This window comes from Aulonocara sp. 'chitande type north' Nkhata Bay, linkage group LG18 (assembly GCF_057382095.1).
Source record: "Aulonocara sp. 'chitande type north' Nkhata Bay isolate Kocher_YH1m ecotype deep benthic linkage group LG18, A_spYH_male_GT1.1, whole genome shotgun sequence".
Taxonomy (NCBI): domain Eukaryota; kingdom Metazoa; phylum Chordata; class Actinopteri; order Cichliformes; family Cichlidae; genus Aulonocara; species Aulonocara sp. 'chitande type north' Nkhata Bay.
Window position 1 is genome coordinate 35,757,913 of NC_141361.1, and position 14,648 is coordinate 35,772,560.

The 14,648-nt window shown below is 39.6% G+C and overlaps 2 protein-coding genes across 7 annotated transcripts; one reads left to right on the forward strand and one right to left on the reverse strand.

The window, feature by feature from the left end:
• Positions 1 to 546: 546 nt before the first annotated feature.
• On the reverse strand, positions 547 to 9,579 carry LOC147309080 (uncharacterized). 5 transcript variants are annotated; one of them, XM_086271283.1, is made up of 10 exons: positions 5,001 to 9,576; positions 4,762 to 4,868; positions 4,285 to 4,403; positions 3,766 to 4,182; positions 3,456 to 3,681; positions 3,127 to 3,276; positions 2,216 to 2,433; positions 1,974 to 2,127; positions 1,783 to 1,892; positions 547 to 1,219 (listed from the first exon to the last, which is right to left on the reverse strand). In XM_086271283.1, exons 1-10 carry the CDS (start codon positions 5,129 to 5,131, stop codon positions 908 to 910), a joined length of 1,944 nt encoding a protein of 647 aa, XP_086127409.1. In that variant the 5' UTR covers positions 5,132 to 9,576; the 3' UTR covers positions 547 to 907. The 5 variants fall into 5 exon arrangements, with proteins under 5 accessions (XP_086127409.1, XP_086127408.1, XP_086127410.1 ...); XM_086271282.1 differs by having other exon boundaries at positions 1,783 to 2,127; positions 2,216 to 2,430; positions 5,001 to 9,579; XM_086271284.1 differs by having other exon boundaries at positions 1,783 to 2,127; positions 4,762 to 4,851; positions 5,294 to 9,577.
• On the forward strand, positions 3,938 to 9,286 carry LOC147309081 (uncharacterized). 2 transcript variants are annotated; one of them, XM_086271279.1, is made up of 3 exons: positions 3,938 to 5,763; positions 6,735 to 6,833; positions 6,966 to 9,286. In XM_086271279.1, the coding sequence occupies exons 1-3, from the start codon at positions 5,383 to 5,385 to the stop codon at positions 9,090 to 9,092; spliced, it is 2,607 nt and encodes an 868-aa protein (XP_086127405.1). In that variant the 5' UTR covers positions 3,938 to 5,382; the 3' UTR covers positions 9,093 to 9,286. The 2 variants fall into 2 exon arrangements, with proteins under 2 accessions (XP_086127405.1, XP_086127406.1); XM_086271280.1 differs by lacking the exon at positions 3,938 to 5,763 and adding an exon at positions 5,789 to 6,178 and having other exon boundaries at positions 6,735 to 9,286.
• Positions 9,580 to 14,648: the final 5,069 nt, after the last annotated feature.

Sequence of the window (14,648 nt, forward strand, 5' to 3'; positions counted from 1 at the left end):
CCTACGTCTATCGCAGCATAACTACGGGAGGATTCACACTGCAAAAATGGCTAGTCTATATTTAGGAAAAAAATACTACATTTGATACAAAAAGCACTGAAAACAAGTGAAATTATCTGTCCATGCAGCAAGTTTATTTTACTTAATAAGAAATCTTGAAATAAGATTTTTTAATCCAGAAATAAAAGAACACATTTGAGAATTGAAGAGGGTTAAAATAAGCTTTAAAGAGCTCAATTTAAGATAAAATTACTTGATATCAAGTCCCAAATATTAGTTAAATATGCTAAATTACAGTCTTTTTTTATGTTTTGAATTCTTACTTGCAGCAAATGAATGCACTGCAACGAGAAAAATAGTTCTAATACTATGAAAAACTACTCAATATTAGTGAAATATGATTAATTTGTTTCTTGATTCAGGTTGGCTTATCTTAAAATAGAGCCGAATCAATATTAAATCCAGGCAAAAAAACCTTAAAACAGACCTTTTTCCTACTCCTTGGCTTCTACTGAAATCACAACCAGGACAAGAGTGATATATTTCTCTCATGAGAACAAAATCCTTTTTTTTAAACAAAATAGGGCTGCTGCACAATCCCTAAAAGTCTAAATCAACCCTTTAAAAGGCCTAAACACAGAAAAAAAATTACAGTTTTGGCCTTAAACTTTTGTGACAGTCACATAGTCTCACAATGTTATAAATAATGGCATTACTGACTTAAAACTTTACATGCCTCAGGTAAAGTGTCACTAAGAAAAAAAAACAACAACTTTCATTTGTAAAGCATCTTAAGTAAAGCCGTTTCTCAGGACATTGCTAGGCAAATTAGGAACAAAGTTGTACAAACGTACTACAAAACTAAACAAACTGCAAATGACCTGATAAAATCCTGCTTGGTATTCACCTATTTTTCAAAGAACGACTTCCACTCAGCTATTGCTTTCTTATATGCACTAGTGGCATCTTGATCATGGATGGCATCAGTGATTACCTCAGTTTGTATGACAGAGAGGACCGTTGCAACACATTTTGGGTATGTTAAGTGCAAGGTGTAGTAATATGCCATCAACACCAACATTCCTTCCCAGAAATCCTCCAAGGGGAGAGTGGTCACTGGTATGTTTCCTACAGCAACAATGCTGGTTGTTCCATCAAAAAGCAGCACTGGGGAGGAGAGAGGCCGCTTCTCCAGGTATAGCATTGCATCTTCACCTGGCTAGAAGAAGCACAAAAAAAGGACAAATTCTTCAAGATTTTAAATGAAAGGGTTGCTGTGCATCCAAACAGCTTAAGACACAAATAGCAATATCAAGAGTTTAGAATGCTCCAACTGATTTACTGTTGGAATAGAAGAAATAAATATAAAATATCTGACTTACATAAATATGAAATTTTGGAAATGTATTAATTCTGAGCATGAATTTTCTCTAATTTGCAGCATTTTTATCATGTCTATTTGTGCTTTTTTTCTCATTTGTTTTTTAAAACAATTTCTTTTAACTTTGTTACATATTCTAGTTTTTGAAGGCCTTTTTAAATATATCATTTTACTGCTTCTACTTGTATCCTAACTGCAATGTGCTTTTGCTCTGTGCTGCCTCTCTGGAGTAGGTTTTGAATAACAATTAAGAAATCCTGAATAAGGAGTAATTTAATCCCTGCTGAATTGAACTTCGACCTACTCTTATTAAGCAGGAAAAGCAAAATAATAATATTAATAATAACAATACAAGTAAATGGAGTACAAGTTACAGTGGCTGGTATTGCAGCTGTTCTCACCTTGAGGATATGAAGGAGAGCCTCACTGGCACTTCCCAGCCGCTTTGGTGGTGTAGTTTTTGAAGGAAAAAGAGATGGAAGTGCATTGAAGAGAGTGACAGTAAAATCCACTGTGAACAGAGAAAAGTATCTCAACAAAGCAATCCGAACATATCTGATGTGTGGATTTAATGTATGAAAAGGCCACTTACCTCCACGTACATCCAAGGGGAGAGGAGGTTTCAGGACCTTCTTCCAAATGCCATAGAACTGCACTTTCGAACAAAACTCTGCCCATCGACCCTTCATTTGATCTATGTATTTGCAGTTGGAGCCACCAATGATGCGACGCAGTTCATCCATCGCCTATGACAAAGTTGTGCTCAGTTAGTCAAGAACTAACTAAACCTATCCAGAGAAAGCAAGGAATTTAACTGAAGGTAGTTGAACTTACATTTTGTATGTCTTTGAAGCACGGGTATGCTTCAAATATTTTTCTGGGCCTGTCTTCTTCCCTTGTAATATCTGCGTCAATAAAAGTTCGTCTGGCCTCAAACTCCAGGTCCAAAATTTGAGCAACGTCACTTTGGTTGGGTTTTGCATTGGGTTTCCTGTACATGTTGCTCAAGGTTTTGTAATGTCTTGCCTGCATCTTCAGGCTGTCATGGTCTGCTAGGGAAAGCAAAGAGCAATTGTAAGACATGGTGTAACTAGACTTCACAAAATTCAGATTTTTCTAATCAGTCATTTCTAGTTGCATGGTTGTTTTTAAGTATAATATTTCTGAGAATTAATGTTTAGGTTAAATATGTTTGAGTAATGAACTGACCCTATATGTCCTGATCATTTCCCTTTGTGTCCTTTTCTTATAATGATCATGGATTTATGTTAATTGTTAGTTTGAACAGAATCAAATATTAAAACGACAGTTTAAGATGCCCGTGAATAAAGCTGTGGTGAAAATAAGGTAAAGGTTGTTTACTGTGTATATCGTTCACATCAGTGTGAACAGTGATTATGAGCTGATGGATAAAAATATTTTAGGTAATTTGATCTATGACAGAAACACTGTGATAAGGCATGATAGATGTGACCAGCATGAGGATTTACATGTGTAAATAATCAGCACTGAGTAACACCCATTACAACACAAAGTGTTAAAATACTTACTATGGCTAACTGGCAAACTGGAATGAGGGATCTATCATATGTTGATTTTACACACCAACTCGAGTTAATGCCAAACCACTATGATTTATGGAATAAACACTTAGAACGGGGTTCATTGCTGCAACCATATTTTGGAAAGAGCTGTAAGAGGAACCACAGTCAGACAGAGGTAGATAAGGGTGATGGTGGACTTACCAACAACATCATCTGGAGGTGCAGTTGAAGGACCTATATCAGCCCTGGGTGCAGAGCATGAGGCTGACTTGGATAATAGTGGTAAAGCCAGGGTAGTATTGTTTGACGTAGTTGGTACAGTGGAGGGTAGCGGCAATTGGGATTCTTTCTCTGAGGAAAAAACAGAAGATGAACAGAATGTAATAACAGGGAATAGCTAGAAAGTTAAGGAAAATACTCAACACTGTATAAATCTTGTGATGCACTCTGAACAGAAAACTGAGGGCAGGTGGTCTCTTTGAAGTTTTAGATGTCCAAAAGTCATTAGTACAGCAGACCAAAGTACACACCTGCATTTGAGTTATCCTCACTGAGGTCATCATTGCTCTCAAGAAGTATGGTATAGTCACTTGAACCACTTGCTTCACCACTTAGGTCACCTTCAGTCCCGTTGTCTGTGTCATCTGAGCTGAAAAGAGTCTTCCTGGGCCTGCCTCGTTGTGGCATGGAGCCCTGCCTCTTCCTTGGAGACTTCATATTTTGGAGTCGTTTGTACAGTTTGGTGTAGATGGTCAGCTGTGGTAAAATAATATATATTTGTACATTCTTTTTTTTATCTCGCTCAATTTTAGATATTGTAGTGAGTAAAGAATGACTTACGTATGGCATGTGTGTGTCAGCATCACGTAACATGGGGTAATAGTCGACAATCTTCTGCGACATTGCTCTCATTTCGAGTTTGGAGGGGTATGTTACTTCTTTCCCCATGGGACTAGCACGGAAGATTGCAACCATGCTGGTGACGGTGTTCCTTACAAGTCTGCAACATAGCTCCTTCGACATCCTACAGTCCTTTTCCTTTCCACTGTGGAGCAATGCAAAGTACTGACTGCGCACCATGTCCAACTCTGAATCTGTATACACCACATACTCTGGTGGGTCTGGCATTTTCATTTTTTTGTCAGCAGTGTAGGAAATGGGAGTGGAAGTTTGAGGCTGACATTGTGACACATCAAAGCCTAAGGGGTTACTCTCGCTTCGATGGAAAGTGTTGGCATCTTGGTCAGTACTCTTAAACTATAACAGTTGTGGGATATAAACAAAAATACACAATTAGGCAAATTAATGCTAGACAATATGGACAGTAATCATCTTCTTAGTGGTATAATGTGTATTTACCTTTTGGCTGATAAAATCCCAAATCTTCTTTCTACGGAAGAAATTTTCATGGCCCGGAAAAAGATCCTTTAGGTCATCCCGGGTAAAGCTCCTCAAAGTTTCCTCATCAATATTCGCAGCTGTAAAAGAGAAAAACAACTTCAAAAGTGATATTTATTTCTCTTTTCCTGGGCGTGGCTTATTACATATTGAGGTCATTTTTTTTGTCAATAAATGTATTTTAGCAATAAGTAATATTAACAGGATAAAATGTCAAACTTAAAACAGTTTATCAAATATTTGGGAATGCAATAAAACTATTTTTGGCTGTCTTCAAGAATGATGTTCCAAGTCTATTTTGGCAAAGACAGCTCAAGGCTATAATGTGGATAAAGTTCAGAGTAGAGTGCAATCCTAGCTCCAAGTTTCAGAAATGATGCTAACAGATGCTAAGGCTGCTTAGCTAACGTACCAAAATAACTGAAAAATAAGACTTACCCTGCAACACAGACAGTATGGCATCGTCAAAGTTGTCCATGCCGTGACAGCAGTTCTCTAGTTCGGTTCCAAAGCCTCCACTCACAGTGCCTGGAAATATCCTACAGCTTAAATAAGATCATTTAGCTAAAGTTAACACATTAGCTAGATTGCTAACTAGCAGCCCTCACAAAACACGACTTTATCTTAATAACACCGTTGTACCATAGTATTTTTCAAATCAACTTAATGTTACCAACCTTAAATTACTGTTCACTTTGTTTAGATAAATAATTTTGATCTTCCTAACGGTCCTGATGGTTAACAAAGCAGGGGAAAAGAGTTTGTCCCGCGTGAAAGTAACGTCACGACAGGAACTGAGAATGCGCATGCAGAAAATTATTTATATTTAATTTTTTTTAAGTAAAAAAAAAGAAAATAAAAATATAAATTCAGTCTTAAACACTTATTGCCTAAAAATAAATATAACTGATGTAATTTAAACCTGAAAAATTGGATAATTAAGGATGCATATATTTTTAAAATTGCCTACCTTTCCCATGGTCCCACACTCTCATCTGTGGCCTTCAGTGGAGAGCGGTAAAGTAAAGCTGCATTGCTACTGCGCGAAAACAGTTCACCATGGCGCTCTGGAGATGTATGATCTGTTTTATCTTTGTTTCTTTAACTCTGAAGGTGCTCCTTAGCCACATAAATGCAGCTCATGGTCGAAGGCAGGATTTTTGGGTTTACTGTGGAATAGATGGCTGTGAACAAGATTTCAGAGTTTTTAACTCATTCTTTCGCCACATTAAACGGACGCACCCTCTGTATTTGACGAATGGAAGCCCACCAAGAGGATGGAGGATCCCCCCAACATCCCACTCTTTAGGATCGGAAAATTTTGGTGTTTCAGTCTTTGCCAACTGTAGTACTGCAACAACAACCAGCACCGTGGAAATATCAACTGGTGGATCTTGGCCTGAAGTGCAGGAGCCTCAGGTTGTTGACAGCCCGAGCGCGGTAAGTGTTAAATTAAATAAAATGTAGTGTGGCTTCTGATGACAAATTTAGCTATGTCTAACTCCTCGTATTTGGTCCTATATTACTTTTAATCATTTTCTCCATTTTTAATCAAGAGAAATTTAACGAGATCTCGCGATATTATACCGCTAGATATTGTTCTTCAAACTGTTACAAGCGATTTCCACCATGGTTGGATTTTAAATCACAATTTCATCCTGCAGGATGAAATGAAAAACAAATAAACAGAATAGCAGTTCAGTGTAGATAGTACAGGCTATGCTGCAGCCGGAGAAGGCACACACTCTGCGGCTGGCATGTCTCCTGGTGAAGTTTGCATCAAAGACACTCTCAGCGCGTTTAAATCGTTCAATGTGACAGCAATTTGGGTATCTCGTAGGAATTACAGTTTCAGGTAAGACACAGAGTATTTGGAAGCACTGTAAAAAAAATCTGTTGGCTAGAAATACTGCCAAAACATGGATAAGAATGATTTTTTTGAAAATTAAATAAATTAATAAATGCATACAATAAAATATATCCATATACTAATACTAACATAAATTCTAAGTGCAAATCTAAATTACGTGATTTAAAAATACATAAATAATTTAATAAATACAACAAACATGTAAAGAAACTAATATCTAAGTGCGAACAAAAATTCATTATTTAAAAAGATAAAATCTCATTCTCATGAATCCAATCCCTAGCCTCATCAAAACAATGGACAACCCCTTTTTTATTGTTTCTTTGTCTTTGATTTCTTTTCCATTTTTTTTCTTTATTCCAAAGAATGAATATTATATTATCTTATATTATATTGAATATTCACAACTGTAACACTAATCACTGTCATGCACTTTGTTTTTTAATGGACCAATCATTAGGTGTAACTGATTATACCTGTTATGTAAGAATTTCTATAATTGGCCAGGAGTTTGGACTAACTTTGTTTTTCTGCTCTAAAGGAAGAAGCTGTTGCTAAAACATCCTTTACCAGACACGATATTACCAGATCTGCTGCAGCTTTTGCTATCAGTGTTCAAGAACAGTGCCACTTATCACAGGTATGTTATAGTCTTAATTGATCAATACATTACATAAGGCAATCAATGTCTTACTTGTTCATAATGGAATTCAGAATTTTTTTTTTAATATAAATGCAGAATAAGTTACTTTTGTTTCAAATGTTTTCACAGAGAACGGTCAAACATATCATCTCAGGAGTGCAACAGTATCAGGCTGTTCTTTTGGATACGCTCAAGGAAAGAATGAAGACAGTGTTTGAAGATAATGCCGAGGGAACCACTCAGCTTCAAGATGAGGCTTTGGCTACATTTGATAAATTCATGGATCCTTTCTCCACCATTGCATATGGACAGCGTAGAGCCATAGGGGAAATGTTCTGTCCAGTCAACGCCGAGGAAGTAGTAGTATCCCAGAAGATATGTTGGGTAAAGCAAGGTCTTTCAAGGGTCATGTCCTTAAGGAACAAAAGTTTTTACTATGTACCATTAATTGAAAGTCTAAAGCAGTTAATGACTAATGAGAGAATCTTTACCATGTTGAACACTGCACCACAAAGAAGCAGAGAGGGATTCTTCTATGATTTTAGAGACGGGTCCCTCTTTACATCTCACCCCTTGTTTTCTCAGAGGCCAAATGCATTGCAATTAATACTGTACACAGATGAAATTGAAATATGTAACCCCTTAGGGTCCCATGCTTCTGCAAACAAATTGGTCATGTTTTATTATACTTTAGGAAATATTGATCCAAAATTTAGGTCAAAGTTAGCTGCAATACGACTTCTTGCTATTGCTAAAGCAAGTGACATTTCTCAGTGGGGTATTGATGTTGTACTGAAAAGAATACTTCAAGATCTATCACTGCTTTACAATGGTGTAAGGATTGAAATGTCAAATGGTGAAATTGAATTGTTTGGTGCTGTTATAGCCATTTGCGGAGACACGCTAGCCCAGCATGAGATTGCTGGCTTTAAAGAAGGGATTGGTTTTGCTTATAGCAAATGTAGACACTGTGAATGCAACTTTGATGATATGCAAAGTGTTTTTGAGGAGAAGAAGTTTGTTCAAAGAACTCTGGAGAAACATATCAGGCAGTGTTTTGAAATAGATAAAGCAAGCACAGATTTATTGAAAGCGTCCCTCAAAACTACTTATGGAATTAATAGAAGAAGCAGACTAGTTGATGTTCCTGCATTTGACCTGATCAAACAAACTCCACAGGACATAATGCATGTTATTTTTGAAGGTGTTGCATCAATGGAAGTTAAATTTGTATTAAAACACCTAATTCTCTCAGGACAATTGGAATTAGACAAGTTTAATTCAGACATTCAAAATTTTCCTTACTCACCTCTTGAAATACGGGATAAACCATGTCCTATTAGCTTTGGCACTTTAGCGGCTAACGACAACAAATTGAAACAGTCTTGTGGACAGATGCTAATTCTTTTAAAAATATTACTTTTTCTTTTGTATGGTGTGGAGAGTGAGTATGTTGTATTTATTAGAAAGTTAATTATGATAGTTCAAATAGTTCTTGCTCCCATTATTTCTTTACAAACTGTATTGCAACTGAGAAATATGATTGAAGAACACCTGTATCAGTTCAAGCAACTTTTTCCCGAAGCCAATATAATACCTAAGCAACATTATATGTTGCATCTTCCCAGTCAAATCTTATCCCTTGGACCTTTAATAAGGAGTATGTGCATGCGCTTTGAGGCAAAGCACTCCTATTTTAAACAGTGGGCTTCTAAGTTAAATTTTAAAAATGTTTGTAAATCCCTAGCAAACCACAATCAATTTCTTGAGTGTTGTCAAAATGAAATAGGCACTGAACATCCTATTTTTGCGAAAGAAAAGGAATCCGGGCCAGTATCAGCTGTTAAAAATAATGAATATGTTAGGAAAAAAATTAAAGAATTTTTTGGAATAGATGTCATGCAGTCTGTTGTCTCAGTGAAATGGTATGTTCTAAATGGCAATAAATACATTGCTGGGAAGTCCATGATTATTGCAGATGTGGATGGCACTTTCCCTGTGTTTGGACTGATAAAGGATATCTTTTTGATTGACTCATCTTTTATTGCTTTTGAGTACCAATGCTATGAAACTTTGAATTTAAATGAAGACTTATTGGCATATGAAGTAACTGTGCCCATTGTTGCTCAAGCTACAGAATTAGCCCATGAGCTCATTGATTACACTTCATACTTTTCTATTAGTTTTAAGGACAGTGTGTTTGTTCCAATCAAATACAGTCTTTCTGATATTATTTCCCATAGAAATCACCCTTAAGATTAGGGTTGCACCAAGTATTGGCTTAGTGTAGTTTGTGATGATATCAGTTGACAGTCATTAAATGTTCCCTAAACCAATGTCAATGTTGTACCACATAATGCTGGCATGCTGGGACAAACAGCTGTCTTTGAAATGTGATTTGTATCATAAATTGTGGTTAATTTTTTTCCCTTATATGTACAACTTTGAAGTCAGACATGATTTTGAATAAATAATATTTTCAACAGATGCCTTGTGTGAATTTCCTAAATCAAGCAAATTGAGTTTGTCACTCTATCTTGAAACAAGTGATATTTTGAGAGACATCTGGTGAGAGACCTAATGTAGGCTATTTTAAGAGTTATTCTTCCCATTTCTGGATTTCTGTACTAATATAGACACAATTATATGGTTATTCTCGATTTAAGTTTATTATCTAAAATCCAGACTTAGAAACAAGTAAATCTTTTTTAAAACAAGGCAAATAATCTGGCCTGTCTAAAAATAAGATTTTAAATCATGGCAAGCACCAGATAATTTGCAGTGCAGGATCAGTGCTCTAAGTGCTCTAATGGGGTGATATGGTACTACAAGGTCATTAAGATAAGATGGGGCCTGATTATTCAAGACCTTGTATGTGAGGAGCAGGATTTTGAATTCAATTCTGGGTTTGAAGGGAAGCCAAAACAGGAGAAATATGCTCTCTCTTTCTAGTCCCTGTCAGGACTCTTGCTGCAGCATTTTGGATTAGCTGAAGGCTTTTCAGTGAGTTTTTTGGACATCCTGATAATAATGAATTGCAGTAGTCCAGCCTGGAAGTAATAAAAACATGAACTAGTTTTTCAGCGTCACTCTGAGACAGGATATTTCTAACTTTAGAGATGTTGCGCAAATGGAAGAACGCAGTCTTACATATTTGTTTAATACGTGCGTTGAAGGACATATCCTGGTCAAAAATGACTCCAAGGTTCCTCACAGCGTTACTGGAGGCCAAGGTAATGCCATCCAGAGTAAGAATCTGGTTAGATACCATATTTCTAGGCTTTTCAGGGCCGAGTACAATAACCTCAGTTTTATCTGAATTAAGAAGCAGAAAGTTAGCGGCCATCCAGGTCTTTATGTCTTTAAGACATTCCTGCAGTTTAACTAATTGGTGTGTGTTATCTGGCTTCATGGACAGATAAAGCTGGGTGTCATCTGCATGGCAGCGAAATTGTATGCTATGTCTTTTAATGATGCTGCCTAGGGGATGCATGTATAGTGTAAACAGAATTGGTCCTAGCACTGAACCTGTGGAACTCTATAATTAACCTCAGTGTGTGAAGAGGACTCTCCATTTACATGTACAAATTGGAGTCTATTAGATAGATATGATACAAACCACTGCAGTGCAGTACCTGTAATACCTACAGCATGTTCTAATCGCTCTAATAGGATATTATGGTCGACAGTATCGAATGCTGCACTAAGGTCTAGCAGGACAAGCACAGAGATGAGTCCACTGTCAAAGGCCATAAGAAGATCATTTGTAACCTTCACTAAAGCTGTTTCTGTGCTGTGATGAGCTCTGAAACCTGACTGAAACTCTTCAAATAAGCCATTCCTCTGCAGATGATCTGTTAGCTGTTTGACAGCTACTCTTTCAAGGTTTTTGATATGAAAGGAAGGTTGGAGATTGGCCTATAATTAGCTAAGACTGCTGGGTCTAGAGATGGCTTTTTGAGTAAAGGTTTAACTACAGCCAGCTTGATGGCCTGTGGTACATAGCCGATTATTAGAGATAGGTTGATCATATTTAAGATTGAAGAATTAATTAATGGAAGGACTTCTTTGAGCAGTTTTGTAGGAATGGGGTCTAAAAGACACGTTGATGGTTTGGAGGAAGTAATTATTAAAGTTAACTCAGAAAGATCAATTGGAGAAAAAGAGTCTAATATAACATCAATGGTACTAAGAGTAGCTGTAGATAATATTACATCTGTGGGATGATTATTGGTAATTTTTTCTCTAATGATAAAAATTTTATTTGTGAAGAAGTTAATGAAGTCATTACTAGTTAACGTTAAAGGGATGGTTGGCTCAAAAGAGCTCTGACTTTTTGTCAGCCTGGCTACAGTGCTGAAGAGAAACCGGGGGTTATACTTATTTTCTTCAATCAGTGACGAATAGTAAGATGTTCTGGCTTTGCGGAGGACTTTCTTATAAAGCAACACACTATTTCTCGAGGCTAAATGATGATCCTCTAAATTTGTGACACGCCATTTCCTCTCCAGCTTACGAGTCATCTGCTTTAGGCTATGTGTTTGAGAATTATACCACAGAGTCAGGTACTTCTGATTTGAGACCTTAGTTTTCACAGGAGCTACAGTATCCAGAGTTAAATGGCAAATGGCCTGTATTTATATAGCGCATTACTAGTCCCTAAGGACCCCAAAGCACTTTACATATCCAGTCATCCACCCATTCACGCACACATTCACACACTGGTGATGGCAGCTACATTGTAGCCACAGCCACCCTGGGGCGCACTGACAGAGGCGAGGCTGCCGGACACTGGCGCCACCGGGCCCTCTGACCACCACCAGTAGGCAACGGGTGAAGTGTCTTGCCCAAGGACACGACGACCAAGACTGCCCAAGCCGGGGCTCGAACCGGCAACCTTCCGATTACAAGGCGAACTCCCAACTCTTGAGCCACAGTTGTATGTAGTGAGGAGGTGAAATTATTAACAAGATAATCGACCTCTGTTGGAGTAGTATTCAGATAGCTGCTCTGCTCTATGTTGGTACAGGGCATTGAAGATGATAACAGTGGTTGGATTATATTCTTAAACTTAGTTACAGCACTTTCAGAAAGACATCTACTTTGATAAAGTCTACTTTCCACTGTTGTGTAATCAATTATTTTAAATGTAAATGTTATCAGGAAATGATCAGACAGGAGAGGGTTTTCAGGAAACACTGTTAAATGTTCAGTTTCTATGCCATATGTTAAAACAAGATCTAGAGTGTGATTATTAAAGTGGTGGGTGGGTTCTTTTCCTTTTTATGAAAAGCCAATTGAGTCTAATAACAGATTAAATGCCATGTTGAGGCTGTCATTTTTAGCATCTACATGGATGTTAAAATCACCCACAATAATTATTTTATCTGAGCTGAGCACTAAATCAGATAAAAAGTCTGAGAAATCAGACAGAAACTCTGTGTAAGGAGATTTGGGGGGGGGGGGGGGGGGGGTAGCAGGAGGAGAGAAGCTGCAGAGATGCGTGTGAGACTGCAACTCTGCTTCCTGGTCCCAACTCTGGATAGTCATATTTTGGGGGGTTTAATAAATCTGTCCATATTTCTAGAAATGAGAGCTGCTCCATCCAAAGTGGGATGGATGCCGTCTCTCCTAACAAGATCAGGTTTCCTCCAGAAGGTTTGCCAATTATCTATGAATTCCACATAGTTTCTGGGACACCACTCAGACAGCCAGCAATTTAAGGAGAACATGCGGCTAAACATGTCACTCCTGGTCTGATTGGGGAGGGGACCAGAGAAAACTACAGAATCTGACATTGTTTTGGCAAAGTTGCACACCGATTCAATATTGCTTTTAGTGACCTCCGATTGGCGTAACCGGGTGTCATTACTGCCGACGTGAATTATGATTTTACTGAATTTACGTTTATCCTTAGCCAGCAGTTTTGCATTTCCTTCAATGTCGCCTGCTCTGGCCCCTGGAAAACAATTGACTATGGTTGCCGGTGTCTCTAGCTTCACATGTCTGAGAACAGAATCACCAATTACCAGAGTTTGACCCCCGGCGGGCGTGTCGCCGAGTGGGGAAAAACAGTTAGACACATGAACGGGTTGGTGGTGTACCTGGGGCTACTGTTTAGGACTATGCTTCCTCCTCACCGTCACCCAGCCACGCTCCTTCCCCAGCTGCTTGGGGTCTGCCGGGGAACAGCTAGCGGGGCCTACGCTATCTTCGGCTGCACCAGTTACAGGGGCCTGGCTAGCTACGGGTGAATGAAGGGTGCGAAGCCGAGTCTCCCTTCCAATGTGGATCACATCAGCCAGAAACAGGCTCTTGTGAAATGTAGATGACCTCAGACAGCAGCGCAGGCCCTGCTGTCGTGAAGTTGGCCTCAGAGGGAGCACTAGCCCTGGTGCAATGTGGATGGCCTAAGCCAGCAATACAGGCCCTGGTATGTTGACGATAGCCTCACAAGGAGCACATGCCGTGGTATAATGTGGATGGCCTCAGCCAGTAGCAAAGGCCCTGTTGTAATGTGGATGGCCTCATCTACCAACACTGGCCCAGGTGAAATGTGGATGGTAATGGCCAGCACCACAGACCTTGGTGTAATGTGGATGGCCTTAGCCAACAGCACAGTCCCTGGTGTGGTGAAGATGGCCTCACAGGAAGCACTGTCCCTGGTGTAATGTGGATGGCCTCAGCAAACAACACTGGCCCTGGTGAAATGTTGGTGGTATTGGCCAGAACCACAGGCCCTGGTTTAATGTAGATTGCATCAGCCAGCAGCACAGGCCCTTGAGTAATGTGAATGTCCTCAGCCAACACCACTGGCCCTTGTGTAATATGGATGGTATCAGCCAGCACCAAAGGCCCTGGTGTGGTGATGATAGCCTCACAGGAAGCACTGTCCCTGGTGTAATTTGGATGGGCTCATCCAAAAACACTGGCCCTGGTGTAAAGTGGATGGCATTGGCCAGCACCACAGGCCCTGGTGTAATGTGAATGGCCTCATCCAACAACACTAGCCCTGGTGAAATGTGGATGGTATTGGCCAGCACCGCAGGCCCTGTTGTAATGTGGATGTCCTCAGCCAACACCATTGTCCCTGGTGTAATATGGATGGTATTGGCTAGCACCACAGGCCCTGTTGTAATGTGGATGGCCTCATCTACCAACACTGGCCCAGGTGAAATGTGGATGGTATTGGCCAGCACCACAGGCCCTTGTGTAATGTGAATGTCCTCAGCCATGACCACAGGCCCTGATGAAATGTAATTGGCCTCAGCCATGACCACAGGCCCTGGGGAAATGTAAATGTCCTCAGCCAGTAGCACAGGCCCTGTTGTAATGTGGATGGCCTCATCTAACAACTCTGTCGCAGGTGAAATATGGATGGTATTGGTCAGCACCACACACTCTGGTGAAATGTGCATGATATCGGTCAGCACCACAGCCCCAGGTGTAATGTGGATGGCATCAACGAGCAGCAGAGGCCCTGGTGTGGTGACGATGGCCTCACAGGAAGCACTGTCCCTTGTGTAATGTGTATGGCCTCAGCCAACAACAGTGGCCCTGGTGAAATGTGGATGGTATTGGCCAGCACCACAGGCCCTGGTGTAATGTGAATATCCTCAGCCAGTAGTAAAGGCCCTTGTGTTTTGTGGAACGCATCAGCCAGCAACACAATCCCTGGTGAAATGTGGATGGCCTCATCCAGCACCACAGGCCCTGGTTTGGTGATGATTGCCACACAGGAAGAACTGTACCTGGTGTAATGTGGATGGCCTCATCCAACAGTACAGGCCCTGGTGTGGTGAAGATGGCCTC

What these genes read in the sequence shown, in the direction of transcription:
- LOC147309080 (XM_086271281.1), bottom strand. Translation starts at nt 5,131, where the DNA reads ATGCGCATTCTCAGTTCCTGTCGTGACGTTACTTTCACGCGGGACAAA. An exon ending in AAAGTGAACAGTAATTTAAG is followed by an intron (nt 4,869 to 5,000) that starts GTTGGTAACATT and finishes ATCTTATTTAAG; the next exon opens with CTGTAGGATATTTCCAGGCA. An exon ending in ACCTCCAGATGATGTTGTTG is followed by an intron (nt 2,434 to 3,126) that starts GTAAGTCCACCA and finishes TGCTTTCCCTAG; the next exon opens with CAGACCATGACAGCCTGAAG.
- LOC147309081 (XM_086271279.1), top strand. Translation starts at nt 5,383, where the DNA reads ATGGCGCTCTGGAGATGTATGATCTGTTTTATCTTTGTTTCTTTAACT. An exon ending in TTGTTGACAGCCCGAGCGCG is followed by an intron (nt 5,764 to 6,734) that starts GTAAGTGTTAAA and finishes TCTGCTCTAAAG; the next exon opens with GAAGAAGCTGTTGCTAAAAC. An exon ending in AACAGTGCCACTTATCACAG is followed by an intron (nt 6,834 to 6,965) that starts GTATGTTATAGT and finishes ATGTTTTCACAG; the next exon opens with AGAACGGTCAAACATATCAT.